Source organism: Castor canadensis, chromosome 6 (assembly GCF_047511655.1).
Source record: "Castor canadensis chromosome 6, mCasCan1.hap1v2, whole genome shotgun sequence".
NCBI classification, from domain to species: Eukaryota; Metazoa; Chordata; class Mammalia; order Rodentia; family Castoridae; genus Castor; species Castor canadensis.
Window position 1 is genome coordinate 66048495 of NC_133391.1, and position 20353 is coordinate 66068847.

At 36.3% G+C, this 20353-nt stretch overlaps 1 protein-coding gene across 1 annotated transcript in view; it reads right to left on the reverse strand.

The window, feature by feature from the left end:
* Window positions 1-20353, reverse strand: part of Fbn2 (fibrillin 2) — a 240565-nt gene that overhangs the window by 70349 nt on the left and 149863 nt on the right. Inside the window, exons 19-25 of the mRNA XM_074076622.1 lie at window positions 17796-17921; window positions 13150-13269; window positions 7328-7465; window positions 6695-6745; window positions 6125-6250; window positions 2776-3003; window positions 2308-2433 (exon numbers count right to left, since the gene is read on the reverse strand). Coding sequence (XP_073932723.1) covers window positions 2308-2433; window positions 2776-3003; window positions 6125-6250; window positions 6695-6745; window positions 7328-7465; window positions 13150-13269; window positions 17796-17921 — 915 coding nt within the window. The remainder of the gene's footprint in view (window positions 1-2307; window positions 2434-2775; window positions 3004-6124; window positions 6251-6694; window positions 6746-7327; window positions 7466-13149; window positions 13270-17795; window positions 17922-20353) is intronic.

The following is a 20353-nucleotide window of genomic DNA, read 5'->3' on the forward strand; positions in this document are numbered from 1 at the left end:
AAAATAAGAATCTTGATAGCAGCATCTGTACTCTCAAAAAGAGTTTACTGAGAAATCTCCCATGCCTCTAACTAGGATTTTTTTCAACAGAGAAGTCAGATCTCTAGAAAATATGTTTATAGAACATAACTCATTTAAAAAATTTATTTTCGCCATGGAAAAAGTTGCTTCTGCCACCGTCTCTTGATGTATTTAAATTTGAAGTTCTTCTGTCATAAGATTTAGTTAAGAATAACTTTTGTGTGCTCTCTTGAGGGTCTTGGTCTCTGAATTCTTCCAACTTTTATTTATTTCTCTAATTATAAGTATTTTCTTTAAAAAATCTCATTTATACAATAAAGCAGCTAACAATATGTGCATAAATGCTCTGACTTTTTACGTGCCAGTATCTGATAACTGGTGGTTAAGAGCCAGAAGAACATAGAATAAGCTCTTTGGGGGAACACGGGCAATTTTTGGCTAATGTGATGTGGTGGATGCTTCTCATGGTAGAATGAATGGACCAGAACTAAATGCCTGTGTAAACCCCCAGGCTGTCACCTAGGTTTAAGGCTTTGAGAAAATCATTCAACTTGTCTGTACCTAACTTTTCTTATCTGTAGTCGAACCCACCTTTAGTATTAAAGGGAATTCACATTTGTTAAGTGCAAAGAATAGCACCTCATAGGAAATGTCTCAAAAAGTGTTGCATATGTGTTAATCACACTCTGGTAAGAGTTGGTGTTTTGGAGAAGGTGGCTTTCGAATGGTCTTAAGAGGACTGTGTGGAAATTCTAACTTTAAAGATATGAAATAAATGGAGAGGCAAGGTACAAAAGTATATAGATGACTAGGAATGATGCATCTCAGAGTGGCTGCTTGCTGAAGCTGACGAAGTGAGCAGGACAGAATGAACCCAATTACCAAGGGCACCAAGCGTGGGTAGATGATTGCCTTATGTGCAGTGAAGGATGGGAGCCAGTATTTCCCATTATTTCATATTGGATCCAGTATTTCATATTGGATCACAGAACAATGCACTGCTACTAACAAATATCTCTTCTATAGTTGGAGGAAAGTACTTAAGACACTATGTCACACCAAAACAAGATGTGGGGCTAGAACTGGAAAAACCCCCATCTGTTTTATCTAGGATCAGGATTTCCTGACTCAGTGCAAAGTGTTTTCTGTTTGTTTGTTTTAGATACATAGCTAAGATCTACTTAAGGATGAAGACTCTAATTGGTTGTAAAAATGAAGGATTCGGTTGTGGAAGCCCAATGGATTGAGGGAGTCCACAACGTGGCAAATACTGTGATATATTGGCCAGGAACTCCATCCCTTGCCTCTCAGCTTTGGGGAACATTGTGGCAGAAGGCCTTCTTCAGGTAGTACCTCAGCAGAGAGAACCTTATCCACAGTCAGACCCTTCTCTGTTCAGCTCAAGAAGAGAAGGTAAAGAGAATATGTACCAAGAAAAAGATTTTCTTAACTTTTCAAAGGTGTTTCTTAGGATATGCATGTGTTTGAATAGGATGAGAAAAGTCAAAATTGCAGAATAATGGCTGGTTAGAGAGGGGTAAGAAGGAAAACAGAATGATAGCTGGAGGGAGGGAAAATTTCAAGGAGAATATAAATAAGAGTTCTGAAGATAAGATCTTGTAGATACAGTTCAAGCATTTGGAATAATTTACTATGTTATTTAATAGAAAAATTTGCAGTTTCATGAAAGCTAAAGGGAATGTAAAGAGTACTGCTCCACAATAAGGAGAAGTCACAACAACCCTGTTATAAACTTAAAAACTTTTCATAATGTACTATTGAAGTTTATAAAACTGTCATGGATTTAGTGGCTGTATTCTTTAGTCCTCATATATTTTGCAAATCATCTTTTATGTCATTCCTATATGTTAAGCAAATAGTATTTTTTGTGCTATTTTGAAAATCTCTTACAAACTATTTGGAGAGCTGGTTTAAGTTTAAGAAGAACTATAAAAAGTTACATGTTCTTAGTGAGAAGATGGACTTTTTTTTGTGGTCCTGAGGCTTAAACTCAGTGCCTTACGCTTGCTAGGCAGGTGCTCTACCATTTAAGCCACTCTGCCAGCCCTGTTTTGCACTGGATATTTTTGAGATAGGCTCTCATAAACTGTTTGCCTGGGCTGGCTTCGAACTGTGATTGTCCTGATCTCTGCCTCTTGAGTAGCTAGGATTACAGGCGTGAGTCATCATTGCCCAGCAGATAAGATGGGCTTTGAAGGCAGTATATTCAAACAGCAAAGGAAAGAGAGTTAAAGTTTACCAAATAACACAGAAGAACAATCTCACCTGTGCAGTTTCTTTCCTCCATGTCCAGTGCAAAGCCACTATTGCAACGACACTTGAAGCTTCCAATTGTATTTCTGCACTTCCCATAGGTGCACATTCCAGGAAAGGCTTTGCATTCATTGATATCTAAAAGCGGAACAAAGTTGGGATGTGGAGCTGGTTGATAAAAATGAGTAGGTCTATCACCTTAAGCTAAAAATTGATCATAATGAAAAATAACATACCCAATTAAACAGGAGAGCTATCAAATTTTGAAATGCCAAATGAAAAGATTCCCTTGTGAAACAGATTCTTTGTCATAAATAAAGAGCACTGGTTCCTTTAGCTCTAGCTGTACTTCAGTACTATTTTCTAAGGGTAATTTTTACTCTTAGACTACATGATTGCCCACAAATATGTGCTTAAAGAAAAATCAATTCTCGTAGACCACAGTGGGTGTAGAGAGACCAGGGCGTTGCTGGCAGTTACCTTTGTAGAATGGCCGTCCAGTGAGAACATCCCGTCTGTTAGCAAAGCCAGGTCCTCGGGGGCACAGAGTCTCATACTCCTTGGTACCAGGTTTGGGACATTCTTCACACTCAGTGCCCCAAGCTGCCCCAACGGCACAGCAGCAGGCATCCATGCGGAACTTGCCAGGAACAGGGTGGATGCACTCATCTTCATCCCACTTCAAGTAGCACTGCTCCATGCGGACATCTACATGGAGAGTGGAGTTGCAGTTTGAAAATAGTTGAAATATTCATTGAACATTCATACACTGAGTGTCTGTTTAGCACCAGCATAATGACGGGCCCTAGAGATTCACTGGATAATGAGACACACAGTCCCTGACCTCCTGGAATGGACTCCATAATAGTAAGTCCTTTAAGAAGTGCAAAAGTGGGTTCCTCTTCAGCATTACTTAATTTGCACAAGAAACTTTGAAGGAGTAAAGGTCTCCTAGAGGCATGACTTTTTCATGTTACAATCTATGATGATTACTTTGTATTTTTCTCATCAGAAAGGGTAAGATAATTTTAATGACAGATTCTTCTTATTCACCAAATTTCCTAAAATGGCTTTTAAGTAGCCATGTCAGAAACTAGTCATCAACAGGATACCGTCACTTGCAATCTATTGGCAATTTGGTACAACCATTAAAATATATCTTTTTTGAACTTGGGAACTACTGAGCAAAGGGAGAGAGATCCCTGATGAAAATGTAAACTTAAACAAGTAAATAACTTCATTAGGTTAGTTACTGTCAATACTGATTCTACCAAATTCTTAACCAAAGGCATCATCCACTTTCACAACTGTCTGTAACTGAGTTACCTGCACTTCCAAGTGTTGTAATTAAAAAGTTCTATTTTCATAAAAATAGTAACTATAGCAAATTTTCATTTTGATTTAGTAGACAGAATGTAGTTAATCACAGTAGGCAGCTCTGCCTTATAGAGCTACACAAACACCAAGTAAAGTCACATCCTGCAGTGTGAAGTGTGACAGTACCCGATGAGATCATTGTCACAAGGTTCCCAAGAGTTATCAGTTGCGGCCAGCTCCATCCAACACTGGCACTAGGGATGTAAGGATCTTCAATAGAAGGGTAAGTATGGGTGGACTGAGAACTCTGGCCTGATTCCCTCTGTTTCTAAGGTCACAGAAGTAATTTGCTCAAGAAGTTATTCTGGGATAAATTGGGGGCACAAAGATATTTGAACTAAGTCTGTAAAAATTATGATAGCCTAGAAGAGTAATCCCATGTCTTTATTATGGAGATTTATATCAATATTTATTTTACATCAAGAATCAAAACAATTAGCACATGGGTCACATAAGACCTGTAAACACTGTAGCTTGCACAGAAATTTAAATATCGATCTGGGAACCTTTGTGCTCTGAAGTTTGCTGTATTCCCCACTTCTCCCCAGTGTCACTTCACTCATTTATATTACCTACCTGGTTGCTGTGAGCATTTGAGATCTCTGATGTACATGAAGTTCTATTAGAGCAATGTATAACTACTTTTGTTCTCAGAATATTTTACACTTTCATTTGTCAATGTCTTCTTGAAACATTTTCACATCTTCAGATAGAATGAATCAATGTAGCATAAATTTGAGTAGTGACAAAAACATTTAACTAAGTATAAGAATGAAGAATCCAATATATCATTTAAAAATATTATGAAGGCTTTGATTTTGAGTGATGTTATTAGAAATTGATTTTGCTGACAGATAATTTGCAATTGATATGTATCATTTATTATATCCTTTGGTTAGTAAAGGCAACTTGATTTCATTAATCATTTTTTTAAATTTTATTGTTTATATGTGCATACAAGGCTTGGTTCATTTCTCCCCCCCACCCCCACCCCCTCCCTTACCACCCACTCCGCCTCCTCCCTGTCCCCCCCTCAATACCCAGCAGAAACTATTTCGCCCTTATTTCTAATTTTGTTGTAGAGAGAGTATAAGCAATAATAGGAAGGAACAAGGGTTTTTGCTGGTTGAGATAAGGATAGCTATACAGGGCATTGACTCACATTGATTTCCTGTGCGTGTGTGTTACATTCTAGGTTAATTCTTTTTGATCTCACCTTTTCTCTAGTTCCTGGTCCCCTTTTCCTATTGGCCTCAGTTGCTTTTAAGGTATCTGCTTTAGTTTCTCTGCATTAAGGGCAACAAATGCCAGCTAATTTTTTAGGTGTCTTACCTATCCTCACCCCTCCCTTGTGTGCTCTCGCTTTTATCATTGACTTTTCTGATGCTTTCATTTCATTTTTCTCGAGATACTTTATTTTTTCTGAACATTGAAGCCAATTTTAAGACAATTTAAAATATTTAAAAACCTGAAAATAATTTTTTATTTTTATACTTTGTATATAATGTCTTCTAAACAATTTCACTTGAATTTATAGTCATGCTTTCTATCCAAATTTAAATATACTGCCAAAATTAACTTAAAATGTAATTTATGCTTATTGTAGGAATTAAATTGTGTGGTATTACAGACTTGTTTTACTAATTACTAAAAAAAAATCACTGATAAGTTTAAATACTTTAAAAAATGTTGAATAATACCTATCTACCCTTTTAAATTTCAAATACAAACCTATGTAAACATTTTTTTTCAAACAAAAAAACCCTATTCCACACCTTATTGGAAAAAAATCTCTTTAAATGAAAAACTTATTTGCATACAATAAGAAACTAATAGAAGTACCCTTTTCCATCATTAAATTCCAGTTCAGTCAAAAAAGGATAAAGAATAAGAACAAATCATCATCCTGTAGTTTAGTGTTGAAAAAGAGATTCCTCACTTTAGACATTTAGAAAATAAAACTTTAAGAAAACTTAAAGTCTACAAATGGTAAAGGAAGGCCCAGGATCAGTCAATGATTTCGAATAGAAACAACCTAATTTTGTCCCAAACTGGAGAAGTCCAAAGGGTACCGCAGCAATGAGCTGGTCGATGCCAACTTTTCAAGTCCGAGTTTCCCAATTTTCTTCTGTATTCAATTCACTATGTGCATAGTTTTCTCATCCTACCAACTCAGGTGAAAAACTGAACTTGCCTCCAGTATCTGATTAAAAAACTAAACTTAAAAGATAGGTTTGGGGTGGTACTAACTTTCCGTAACCTCTTTTACTTAAGTGCATTTGCTTTTAAAATATCCTCAGGTGATTTCACCCCTAAGGTGTCTTTTTCCTCCAAAATTTCAAGCTGGATTTTCTGAGTAGAGACTCAGTGGTTTTGGACTGGCCACTGTCCAAAGGACAAGAAAGTTGATGGCTGGTTCCATGCATAAAACACATGAGGGTGTGAAACTTACCCAAACACACACGGCCAGTCCCATCCAAAGTAAGGCCTTCAGAGCACTCACAGTGAAAAGATCCTTTGCTGTTGACACAGCGTCCATTTGGACAAACGCCAGGAAACACCTCACACTCATTAACATCTGCAGGGAAGTAGGGCGAGCAGAGGGACAAGGATGTTACAAATAGAAAAGGCAGGTGTAGTCTCACTTCCTGTACAGCACATCCAATCTGCAATAGAATGTGTACTATTACTTGAGTTCAATAAAAATATTTCACAACTCAGCCCCAGCTGTGAAAACGACTGCGGACTTGCCTGTCTATAAAATGCCCAGACATGCTCCTCTGCCAGCTGTTCTGTGCCTTGAAGGCTGGCGAAATCTTTAAAAGGTTTCCCTAACTGTATAAAAGGGAGAAATAAGAAACTCTAAGCTGTTTCCTAAGCAAATTATGCTAAAGAATTTGTTGGTTAGTATTTTAATTGAAATTTCAAGGTTTTGAAATAATGAAAAGCTCCAAAGTTTGTGAGTGAGTACTAATCTTATATTCTGCTCTAAAGACACAACATCATCCAAGAATATACTCACCTTCACAAGTAACACCCTTAATCCTGGCAAATCCTCTCTGGCAAGCTGCATCTGTACCAAAAACAGGACACATTTTTTGCTTCATTGCAAAGACAAGACATCCGTCTTAAGATCTAGAAACAGTGTAACGGAATTATAAATTGTGGGCAGGGTTTTAGAGGCTGAGGACTCTAGCTGACCCCTCAATTCAGAAAATTACATGACTTGTTGTAGTCATTCTATCACTGTTGAGTTATATTGGGATTTTTCCTGCAATTCTTTTTTGCTCTCATATGGACAACTGAATTACAAATAAACAAAGACTCAAGGGAAGGAATCACCGTGTCCTACTGGGGTAAATGCAAAGGAGGACCCTGGAGGATACAGACAGACAGCTTGCTTAGCAGCTAGATTTGAGCTAACTGCCTTGTTGTGTAAAATGTTCAGAAGACCTGCTTATAGCAAAAGGAAAAATCAAACACAAACATTTCAGGAGGAGTAAGTTCAGCTGGGAAGGACAGGATTTTTGGAGATCGATGAGCTTAAGGTCTTTGTCGCTGAGGGAATGCATGCTGAGAAGAACTCTCATTGAGGGACCAAGCAGCTGTCAGATGAGCAGCCCAGAAGGCCCCAGACATGGGGCATGGCACTTACCCAGGTCACAGCGCTCACAGGGGCTTCCCCAGGCAGCTCCCAGTGTAGCACAGCACTCAGATTTCAGGGTGGCTCCGTTAATGTTCACCTCACAGCGGTTATCCTGGATGTTGAGCCAACACGTCCCTTTCAGGCTGTCTGAAAAGGAATAAGAAAGGTAGGCAAGCTCTTATCTCTGAAGAAAATGAAATTCCTCTGTGTATTCCAAAGACATTTGTTACAGAATTAAAAAACAAGAGAGAATAATTTTGTAAAAGTTTTAACAGCATACTCCTTTGAACACACTTAAATGTACACGTATTTAAGAATGGTGTATTAATTCACATAAATCAAATATTATACCACATACACATCCTCATGTGATATGACAATCAACAGATTTATATCTCCTGATATTCTACAGAGGAGGAGACATCATTGCCCAAGATTTCATGCTGGTATTTAGAAACAAGGTGTGTTACCATAATAATACCATTACATGCATGGAAAATATTCATAAGATTTATTGTTTGTGATAAATGCTGTGATAGTTAAGATTTTACCAAATAAAGTCCCTCAGTTTTATTTTCTCCCAAATTTCCCCAGCAAACAGGCCACAGCTAATCTATGCTCTGTTTTACAGAAGCCAGTATTTTCTCAGTTGAAGACAATTATTTGATGAATAATTTGGAAGAAAAAAAACTCTACAAAACAAAGAAGAAAATAAAATAACCTATAAAACCACCACTCAGACATCTCTGGGGTTAATTCCTCATGCATTTTTCTTTCAGACATTTTTCTATGCATACATATATACACAGATTCATCTTTAGTTCAAAAAGTAATACATGCTTATGGAAACGGAAAAATAAAAAGAAGATATAAAAATGACCTGTAATCTGACCATTTAGAGGTAACACTTCCAATGTTTTCAAGTATGTCTCCACAGCAAATTTAATTTACTCCTTTTAAACAGTAGAATGTCCCGGAAAATACGATATACTTCTAAATTTTTACTTCATGTGCATTAAGAGGAATAATGAGCAGCTTGTAAATCTTTTGGTGGCATAATAGTTTTTCAAATGAACAAACAATAAGTGATGTTTAAAAAACTGATTATATTATTTATTATACTACATTATTTTATTGAATTAATTTATTTATTTTGGTGACACTGGGGATAGAACTCAGGGTTCCATGTTTGTTGGCAGGTACTCTACTCCTTGAGTCACGTCTCTAGCCTCTTTTCCCTAATGCTTTTTTATTTGGGTGGTAATGGAATTTGAACTCAGGGCCTCACACTTGCTAGGCAGGTACTCGTACCACTTGAGCCACTCCGCTAACCCCCATGATTATTTTTAAGATAAGAGACTTGCTTCTTGCTCAGGCTGCTGGGGTGACAGGAATGAACCACCGTGTATTGAGATAGGGTCTTCCAAACTTTTTGCTTCAGTTGGCCTAGAACCACAAATCCCCAATCTCAGCTAGGAGTATAGGCATTAGCCACTGGCTCCCCACTTAAGTAACCGATTTTAAAGCAGTGATAATGGATCCAATCCATGGAAAATTACTAATTGGTTATACAAATTACATGTGACGTTTTCTTTGCAAAATTGTAGTTCTTAGTTAAGTGTGTAAGAGCGTGCAGTCCTGAAATCTGCATGTTGACAGGCTCCTTGGGTGATTCTTATGCATGTAATATGAAAAACACAATTAACAAAACCTTCATATCATATTGTGGCACACAGCTCAAAAAACAAAAAGGTGTATTCCTGTAGAATTTATTTCAACAGTGAAAACAAAAAAAATAAGTTCCACAAACCCAGAAAAGGAACTGATGAAGCTGGTAGGCCTCTGAAGGGAGAAGTAGTGATTTCTGATTCCCTACAGAGCACAGCAGCAAAAAAAGGGGAAGTTGTTACAGCCTAAGCCCTCTGAGACAGAGATTAAAAGAAAGCAACAACACTTTCCTTGACAGGGTACAAATTTACAGGGCAAGGGTGTGGGAGAGCTGGACAGTCACTTTGCTTTTACCTCTGGCTGGAATGTTCGGTTTGTGTAAAACTGTATACATATGGACATCACCATTTGCGTCAGGTTGCAAACTGCAGGCTTTTTGCAGGTTGCACCTGAACAAGCCATAGCACAGAAGAAACAGAAACTCATGTAAGACTTGTGAATTTAGTTGGTCTTTTTATGACCCAAACTACCTACTGATTTATCACGCTGGCTTTGGTCATTTAAAGTAAGATAAACTGTAACAGGAATTGCTAATATTGACTACTAAGCTAGTGACAGGCACCATTCTAAAGGCTTCCCACCTATTTATTTATTCATTAAAATGACCCTGTGAGATGTGTACAATTTTCAGATGAGAAAACAGAGACACATGAAAATCAACTAGTTTACCTAAGGTCAATCAGCTACTGCTGTGTTAACCTCAAGAGTCCAACCTTTGAAGTTTGATTCTAGGCCTTCACTCCATAAAACCATGCTCTTTTAGGTTAGTATTGCACCAGCACTTAAAAATTACAATCCCTTTATAACCATCCCCTCTCAGCTTCTCTCTGATTTTTGTATATATAAACATGCGTGCATGCATGTATACACACACACATACACACACACACACACACACACACACACACAATATACAAACATAGACATCTGGCCAGGGATTACTTAAAGACTCTGAGAAAAAAAAGAGATAAAGTGGAGTTAACACCTTGAGGGTGTGATGAAGAGAGACTTATTTTATCCAGGATGATTACAGAAGTCCTGGCTTATGATGTGATATTAGAATAGAAACAGAAAGAGAACAATCCTGGGTGAGGAGCACTCTAGTCACAGAGGTCAAGTACAGTGGACTTTGGATAGGTGCATGCTGAACATGTAGGAGCAAGAAGTAGGTCAGTGTGGCTCAACTGAGAGGGCCAGAGGCAAAGCAGTGGGAGACAAAGACACAGCAGGAATGAATTCACGAGGGCAACACAGGCTTTGGTAGGATTCTAGCTCTTGCTTTGAGTGAATGGATAAGCCAAGTGGTTTACAGCCAGGGTTTCCAGACAAGGAAAGACATCTGCTCACTTAAGTTTTAAAAGAATTATGTTGTGGTTATATGGAAAGTAGACTGCAGGGTGGCAAATATGGGGAAAAAAGGTAAGTTGGTGGGTATGATATTAAGCAAGAAGAGAAATAATGGAGACTTGGAATGGGGGTTGGTAAGAAATAGCTGAAATATGGATAAACTTGAAGTGTAGTCATCAATAGGTTTTACTGATGGATTCACTGTATGGTTTGGGAAGAAGGCATAGAGGACAAGGCCAAGGATTTGGGGAGTAACAACTGGAAGAATGGGGTTTGCATTTGCTAATGTGAAAGTGTTTCTAGGAAACACACATTCAAGCCAGAAGACAGAAATTTAGTTTTAGACAAATTACTTTGAGATGTCTATGAGACATCCAAGTGGAGACAACTGAAGACAAGTCTGAAATTAGTGGAGAGGTTCAAGGTGAAGTCATAAATTTGAAAGTGATTATAGAGCTCATCCAAGGATGAGTACACAGAGAAGCAGAGATACATGGACTGACAGGTAGAATACTTAAGGTTGGAGGGTAGGAGGATAAAGAAAGACTCAGCAAAGGAAATGGAAAAAAATGGGCCAGAAAAGTAGAAGGATAAGAAGATAGCTGTGCTTGGGAGTACTCAAGGAAAAACTTTTTGAGAAAAGAGTGGGTGAAGGATTGAACAACACTGCTAATAAAGTCTAAGGTGCGGACTAAGAATAGATCATAGGATGTGACGGCAGGGAAATCACTGTTCTTCTCATGTCTGTGCCACCTGAGGGAAGAGTGCAGGCCCAAGCCAAAGAAGGATATGGGTCTGAATTACACTGAACCCTTAAAGTAAAGCAGTACAAAGATTTATCAAGTTTACTGTTCTAGTATTAGAACCACTGATAATCCTATTAAAAATATGTTCATGTTGTTTCTATGAGTATTTCAGACTTTTGATTTTTCTACTAGAATTATCTTTTTAATGAAAACAACAGAGAAAAATGATATCCAAAATTTTAAAATATTAGGTAAATTTCTTTCTGAGTAGTTGTAAGCTGGGATGAATGAAAACATGTATCACAATGGCTAGGAAAAATATGGTGGTGTTTAGTTGTTGGCAATTGGAAGAATGACATAATGACTTGGGAATAAAAATCTTTGTTTTATTAGTAACTATATGGAGAAAAGGCCAAAGTAGTAGAAGTCTATATGATGAAGTGAAAACTAACATATCTTTGATGCTCAAGTGGCACACAGATTTAGCTTTCTGAGACACTAATTGACTAATGCTGAGTTCATTTCCTTTGCATAATAAAATGACTCCATCTCAGTTGGAAATTGTGCCTTAGCAAAAATATTTCTGCTTTATAGATCCAACCCATGCCCCCCCCTCAACACCTGGAATTCTATTAAAAAAAAAAAAGTACTGCCCTAGGCAGAAAGCAGTGTATTCCTAATATGGAGAACTAAGCGAGACTCAAATTCCAGCAGCTGTACCTCCCTGGGAAAGGAAGAGTTGGAGTTTCCAAAGAAATTTTCATTGATAATTTTAGTCTTGGTCATTTCTAGTCATGTAACAAATAGGTACTGTAGCATACAACTACATATGGTTATAAATATAATCAGATACAATGCCGAAAATAATCCTATCATTGGCAAATATTAAATTGAAAGTTTGTTTTGGCTCAATAATAGACAAACAAAAACCTGCCAGTTTATTTAGCACTATGTGAAGGTGAAATATCTTTGTTACTATTTGGAACATATATTTAGTTCACTTTAAAGGTGGATGCTAGTGAGTGATATGAACTGTGGCGTGCTTAATAGATGTAGCCACTGGCACTAGAACCACAGAAGAGTTACTGGGACAGCTGTTTTCCCTTACACATGTTGAATTTTTCCTTATAGTCATAGATCAGACTATTTTGCTTTGCATACATCCTATCTCATTATCCAGAACTGAGTTGAGACATAAAAAATGACATGAGTGTGAAAGAGGGGCTGTTTGAGGGAAGGCAGCCAGTGGGAAGTAGGAGCAAAAGGAGAGGGTGAATGGTGAATATGATTAGAGTACTTTATATGCATGTACAAAAATAGAAGAATGAAACTCATTAAATACTGTAAAAAAAGGGGGGGAGTCAATAAGAAAGAGTTATACAAGAGGCGAATTAGATCAAAGCACATTATATGTATGTGTGTATGGACACATCACAATGAGTCTCTTTGTACAGTTAATATGTACTAGTGAAAAAAGAACTGAGCTTTTAAGGCATACTAAAAGATGTTAGTTTAGAAGGTTTAGAATCTCCTAGAGATTTCCAAAGGCAAGAAAACATTTCTCTTCCTTAGAGACCATAAATTTGTAATTAAGAAAGGAAAGGAAAAAATAATAAATTCCCTCTATGTGTTTAAAGTTTAAAATCTTCAAATTCTTGTCCTGTTAACTGAACCCAAATTCCATCACATTTTTGTTTATGACAAATGGTTGTTTATAAAAAGTCTGCAATAGGAATTTGATTGTATTGATGCCTAAAGCAGTTTTATATATATCTATATATATATATCTATATATATATATGTTTGTTATGGAAATGCTTATAACTTACAGAATAATATATCCACTTACATTAAAAGAATACTTTCCAGAATCTAACGCAATTTAAAAGGCTGCCTAGTTTATGCTATTAAACTCTACTCCTCTCATGTTCTGTTTTTATTCCAGAAAGGCCTGAGGTGTGTTTATCTTTACAGAGAAACTGAAACATCAGGACAGTGTGTGAATCTCACCAATACAGATCAATCCTGTGGAGCTGAGTTTGCTGCCAGGCGAGCATTCACAGTTGAAAGATCCAAGGTTGTTCCTGCAGGCTCCATTGACACATGGGTTGCTTTCACATTCATTTATATCTACAATCCAGAAGGAAAAGATTCTGTTAGAACTGCCATGCATTTCTGGAAAATATTATTCCAACAAGCTGTGCTATGCCAGAATGTCTGGTAAACTTGGCTCTTGTAATTTTAATATGGATCTACAAGGCATAAAGTGAGTGGGAAATGGAGACATGTATTTTACATCGTCGATACACATCTACATGAGTGGGGACTCAGGACGACTACAGGGAACAGCCTATTTGGAAAAGGTTCAGTATATAAGTTGGCTTAGTTTTCCCCTGTGATGGGATGTAATTCCAGGTGCAACAAGCTGTGCACAAAGGTTGATTGTTTCTTTCACTTATGGTCCCACGAGGCTTTGAAGGCAAAACATAACAATGCTGGCTTTAATTTCAACCCCCCCAGATATAAATCAGAAAATAAAGACTGAAACTTTCTTACCAGGTACAGAATTCTTCTCTAGCTCCTATCCACCTTCCTCTTTATTTTGCCTTTCATATTTACATGTTTAGTCTGGTGCATTTTTTGGACACATGTAATTTTGGTAAAATAAAATTAGAAAAACTAGGGCTGGGGTGTTGCTTAGTGGAAGGACAAAGGCTTAGCATGCCTTATGCCCTGGGCCAATCCTCAGCAGGAAAAAATGAGAAGAACTTGATGAACTATAAGTAAATACATTCAAGTAGACCTTTATAATTATTACTTACATTTACTTTTTAAAGCAACCCATATACCCAAAATCTAAGTAATTCCTGTTGGTGGCCAGAAGCAACTAGAATCACAGTATGCTTATGTTCTCAAGGCGTAACTAAAGAAATTTTCAAGCTTATAAAGTTAAATAATTTAACACTTGAGTTAGCAGAACAGAAATATAAGGTTGAGCTAACATACAAGAGACAATATCAAGAACACTTCTAATATAAATTAAACCACACAGTTTAAATAAGGCCACACAGATGCTTTCTCTACTTGGTTAATTATCTGAAACTGGTCAATATACCTCAAGATGGACTTAACAGTGGAGTTTCTGAGTTCACCAGAACTCTTTTCCCACTTAACATTAATTTGAATTTCATATAAAACACCTTTGTATATTGAAGAAAATATGCAAACATGTAACTAGAAAAATTTAATGCTTACTCTTGAAAGTCTCAATTCAAATATACACTGAACTGATCCCGGATGGGCAGGCTCTACAGTTGATTTTCAAGTCAGTGGGCTTGAAATGCAAATTTAAAAGTCAGTGCAGAAAACAGGTACTGCTACTTGAAAAATTTAAACAACCACCCTGGTACTAATAGAAATTATTTAAGGAAATGTGAAATATATTTTGTTTTCAGATTGTTTGTGATGAAAAAAGCTTAAAAATATAAGAGCATGTTTTACAAATGTAGCACAGATTTGTAATGAAAACATTCTATAATATTGAAATTGTTTCATAAAAAGACAACATAAAAAAGTTAACTAGATAACCATACAGGAAGCAGACAACCAATCTGAAGGTATACCCTATTTAATTAATTTCATTTGTGAAAAACCTACCCCCAAAAGAAAAATGTCAATGCCATAATCTTTAGAAATCATTACTTTAACTTGTGCAATGATGAATTCAAAACCTATAAATACATGCAGTGACAACTACAAATATCAACTATTTAGTTTTCCTTTAAATACAATGTTTTTATGTTATAAATGTCATGGAACCAGGAACTGAAACAGTTCACTGTACATTCCTGGAAGTAAACTTCAAAGCACATCTGGTTTACATTTAACTAGTTATGTCACTGGGAACACAATCTAAACCACAGTGCTTGCTGTAAAAATTTTAACTTTCACAGACTCTCAGAGCTCCAACTGAAAAAAACATAACTTCAATCTGAAATATAGAGGAACTTTCCTCTGTTATTACTGCTATTTATTACATATGTAAAATAGCCTGTTGAAAACATGAATGACAAATAAAATTAGTGGACAGAGCAAATATATATGGAGAAAGCTAAAATCTGCAATGAATCTGCTAATAATTCCCTGTCTAGTCCTGGGAAATTAGTTAAGAAAGAGTAGAACGAATAGGAAGGCTTTAGGCAGACAAATTTACTGCTTGCATGCAATGGTGGAAATAAGGAAGAGACCCAGAGGAAAAAGAGGTGAGTGGCCTTTGGTTCTCTTTTTTGCAAAAATACTTAACAGTGGGCACAAAGTGTAGGAATAACTTATTTGGATAGGTTTCCCATGACATATCATTCTTTATTTCCACTGATGTTGGAAGGGTCGGGTGAAAATATTTCCCTATTATTTCTTCATCATTTACATAACATGAACTTTTTTCTTATGAATGACAGATAAAAACAGTTTTTATGTGAAAGAAAAGGCTCAGGTTTATTAAGAACAAGTACCCTTTGAGCAAAAAAGTATAGCTCACTCTTTCCATCCTCACTGCTACCCAATTTGCTACCAAGAGCCTTAACATTTATGTAATCATCCAACATTACACGGTTAAACACCATTGCCTCTTATTCTTTGTGATTGTTTATTTAAGGGGAGAGTCTTTGACTCTTACCTCCTTGGTAGTTCATCTCTCAGTATCTTTCAACTCCATCTTACTTGTTAAAATAGAAAGGACATACTAGAAACAATCATTAATAATTCAGTGTGCATACCGCACAGAATCAGACACCATCAGCTTAGTTCCCTACTGTGTGTTTCTCTCACAATAACACCAGAGGGTGTCCTCACTGTGGATGGGAAACCAGTCCTAATAGTCAACAGATTCTTCATTAAATCAAGATGATATCTTCAACTGCTCTTGCTTTCAAAGTTTCCTGATATTGATCAGAAGCTTATCCTCCAACAGACCGTAGATAAAATGCATAAAGACAGTGGAGAGAAGAGTCCCAAGTAGGAAAACTAAAAACATTAGGGATCACTTCTCCCACCTCTCCAAAAAAAAACCCATGGCTAGACTGTCTTTTCCAAAGTAGCTTTCTCAGAGCAATTTTGAAGGTTAGTAGGTATTAGAAGTGGGAGTGGGTGTTAGAAAATAGAGACTCTGAATTTAAGTGTATCTGAGAAGCTGAGGTAGTCCAAGAGAGCCCTTGTCGCCTACAGATCCTCCCAACTCTTAAGGAGGCCCCCACTTGTCTGGAGGAAGACCCTTCATGTTCTTCAACTTGGCATGCATGAGCCTTATCCTTGAGGAGTTTCTGCAAAGCTGTGGACAGTGGGGGAAACAATTACCACAGCTAAATTTAGAAAAACAAGATTTCAAGCCAAGGTTTTCTTTATTCTTTCTTTCTTTAGGCTAATTATTGTGTTTCAGTGGTCCCTCCAATTCAATCCAAACTTATAGTTGCACTTTGTAATTGCATTTCATTGACTTCATCTGAGTCATTTGTGTTTTGGCATCTTACTTATTCAATAGTCCTAACTTCTTTCTAGTCACAAGAATGCTTTGAAATTAAGCAGGAAGATGGAGACAGAATGCTAACATCTTTCTTGCACAATATTGCTATTGCAATTTTCTTGGCTGTGGAATCTGTATGACATAAATACTTTAACAGATAAGGAAAGGGCTATTCCATAATAATTAAAGATGAAATCTTTGAAAACATGTTACTATTCGGAAGTGGTAATTGGATTTGAGAATGTTACAGGAGCCTTCTGTGGGCCCACACAGTGAAATCTAAACAGGTTTCTTGCCACAGATTATTCTGAAATATATAACACTTTGATCAAGATATAAAAACACAATCGAATACACTCATCACTCGACCTGTGCATTTAACTCATTCAAGACACTTCTGTTGCAGAGAAAGGGTTGGGCTTTTTGTTTGTTTGTCTTTTGATTTGTGATTTTTGAGACACTCTCACTCTGTAGTTTAGGCTGGCCTCAAACTAACAGTCTTCCTGCCTCCACCTCTTGAGTGCTGGAATTACAGGTGTGCACCCTCACATCCGACAAGGAAGAAGTTTTAAAATGTTGATTTGTGATCTACATACCTAAATAAAATCTTTTAAATTATCAAATGGAAAGGAGAAATTTCTCAAGGCTATAAATTTCATTAAAGTGATCATTTTTACTTTTCCCCAAATATTTTCTGGGGCAAACTTTTGAGTGGATGCCCTACTTCAAAAATAAAATGCCTAAGAAGAGCTGACTTTGTCACTGCAATTGAAGCTCAGAAGTTAATGTGTCACAGTGGTTTAAAGAAGGGTAAAAAAAAGTAAACAAACAAAAACCTGACATTTTATTTCAGCAAGTAAGACAAAATGGCTCCTTCCCTTCTTTTATGTTTTTCTCCTTTCACTTCAAAATGTTTTTTCCCAAGTGTTTGTTGATATTTTATCTGAGTGGAACAAAACACTGTTTATAAACTAGGTTAGATGTATGCTATTTCTGAAATTGACAAATTAGCTGAAAGAGATTATAAAATAAACAAAGTATTGCACAATGCTCTTCTGACTGGTTATCACTGTAGTTAACGTGCATGCATCTTTAGGTGCTCCCTGTTCACAACTATGGCCAGGAAGACAGCCCTTACCTTCACAGGTCTCTGTCTCGGTCCTGAACACATAGCCAGGGGGACATGTGCAACTGTAACTTCCTGGCGTGTTTCGGCAGAGTCCATTGTCACAAAGCAGTCTGTTTACCAAGCACTCATCAATGTCTGGAAGCAACCGTTGAAAGACAGAAGGTAACACATACTTAAACATGTACCACAATTATCAACCATGTTTTACTTTATTTATTTTTCCCCTTGCCCTTCTTTCTGACTTAGTGTCTTTGTACTATAGCACACTCCTTCATTTTAAGCAAAATATATTCAGTTTTATTCATGTGGCACATTCTTATGCTGGAGAATCCTTTTAGGTTCCTTTAAAGTCCCTGCTTTTATATGTTGTAGTTAGAAAGTTTTCATGACTACTTTGTTCTCCTTCATTTGCCTTTTTATCCAAAAATAGGAGCACATTAGATATATTTTAAAGCACTGATAAATAAAGGTTAAACTCATTTGTCTATATGTTTGCTTACATATAATAAAAGTGACCGAAGGTATTTTTTCACTTTTATCTAATTTGAATTGTAAGAAGAATGCATTAAATGGACATTAAACAAAAGATATTCATTAATTTTCCATTAAGCTTTTACCTCAGAAACAGTTAATAATGGACTGTTTATGACATATTTTGTGTATTTCTTTACCTAGGGAAGATCATCTAAATCCTCAGTTCTGAAGCTCACAATAACTTTTATCTTCATATCTACGCCTTGTTTGTGTAAATGTAGTCAATTAGAGAAATAAAAACTGTAGTATAGAGAGTCCTTTTACTTAGCTATATTTTTAGTCTTATAAATAATCATCCCTTATCCAACCTTAAACTGTCACTGTGAAGATGTGGAAAACATTGTACATATTCCCATTATTATTTATATTATTGTTTATGTTTTACTTCATCTTTTCTCCTTTGGATGTTTTGTTTTTCCTCCAATACTGAATCTTGATGTATATTTAAAAATTGCATTAAATTTTAAGGATTGCTATAAATTTTCCTATGATTGTACAAAGTATTATCAAGTGACTGCACCATAATTTTCTTATCCATTTCTCCACACTATGGCTTGAAATGTGTCCCTTATAAAAGACAGATGTTGAAATCCCAGCCCTAGTAGCTCAAAATATGACCTTGTTTAGAATTAGGGTTTTTATAGAAGTAGTTAAGTGAAAATAAGTTCATTAGGGTGGGCTGCTATCCAACGTGTCTGGTGTCCATACAAGTGGGGGAAAACTGGACATAGCAGGCATAGAAGGAAGAGGATGAGAAGATTCATAGGGAGAGGCTGGCCACATGGCATTAGGGATGCTCTACAAGCCAAGGAAGGACAAGGGTGACCAGCAAGCATCAGAAACAGGAGGTGGAAAGGAAGGTTTCTCTTCTAGAGCCATCCGAGAAAACATGGCCCTGCTGACACCTTGATTTTGGACTTCTACTACCTATGAGACAATTATTTCTAGTGTTTTAGGCATCACAGTTTTGGGTACTTTGTTATTATATCCCTAGCAAACTAAAACACCCTGTTTTACTGAAATTTGGCTCCATTTTCATTTTTAAATCTGGGTGCAGTGTGTGAATGCTCACTGAATGTTCCTGTTTTTAGTAGGGTACCCATGTTCTCATCTAGATTTGGAAATTGCTTTGCTAATCTGGAAATGACTTTCTTTCTGGTGAATAAAAGCTCCCTTGGTTTGCAGATTTTTAGAAATGTTTAATAATCTTTGACTGGTGACCCCCTCCTAGTATCAAAATCTATTGTAAGTACATAATACTAATATAGTTTTATAACTCCATCTCTATGGAAGTCTTCAACTCAATATCAAAATGGACATGTTCAATAATAAAAATCATTGCCAGAAACAGAAAATCATGTTTTTGTCCTAACCACAACCATTAACACTTGGCTATAAAATACATCGGGGATAAGTTGTAAAAATTACCAAGTATAATTGATAGATTGAATAACTTTCACTTTGTACCAGTGAACTCAAGTACTCTATGGGAAAACCTAGATTCTTCCCAGATTCTTCAGTATGTGAGCCAATGAAACATAGCAAACCTTCTCATTCCCCGTTCCTTTGTTTTGTTTTGTTAAGTATTAATCACACACAAGTTTTTCAAACTTTCTGTAATAATTTTTTTTAAAAATTCCTTTTTTAAAAAGGAATACTTCAGTTATTATGTTTAGCTATTTGTAGTACCTAGTTGCTTCCCTATAAAGTTAAAGTTTCTTTAACATGGAATATTTTATTTTCCTGAGTTACTGTTACCCATAGTGCTTGTTAGTTTTTGAAGTCCATTCTTAGAGGAAAAAGTACAAGATTAAGATATATACAGAAAACGAAAGGCCAATAATTTAGTATGTATTCATTCATTTCGGAAAATATTTTAACTAGTAAGTACCCCTAAGAAGTTTAACTTGAATAATGTTTGATTTCTAATATTTTGTGTCAATGTGTACTACAAAGGAAACAAGAAAAACTGTAAGATTTAGTTATTTCTTTATATTTTTATTTCTCTTCTTTCCCATGGGATTAAACTATAA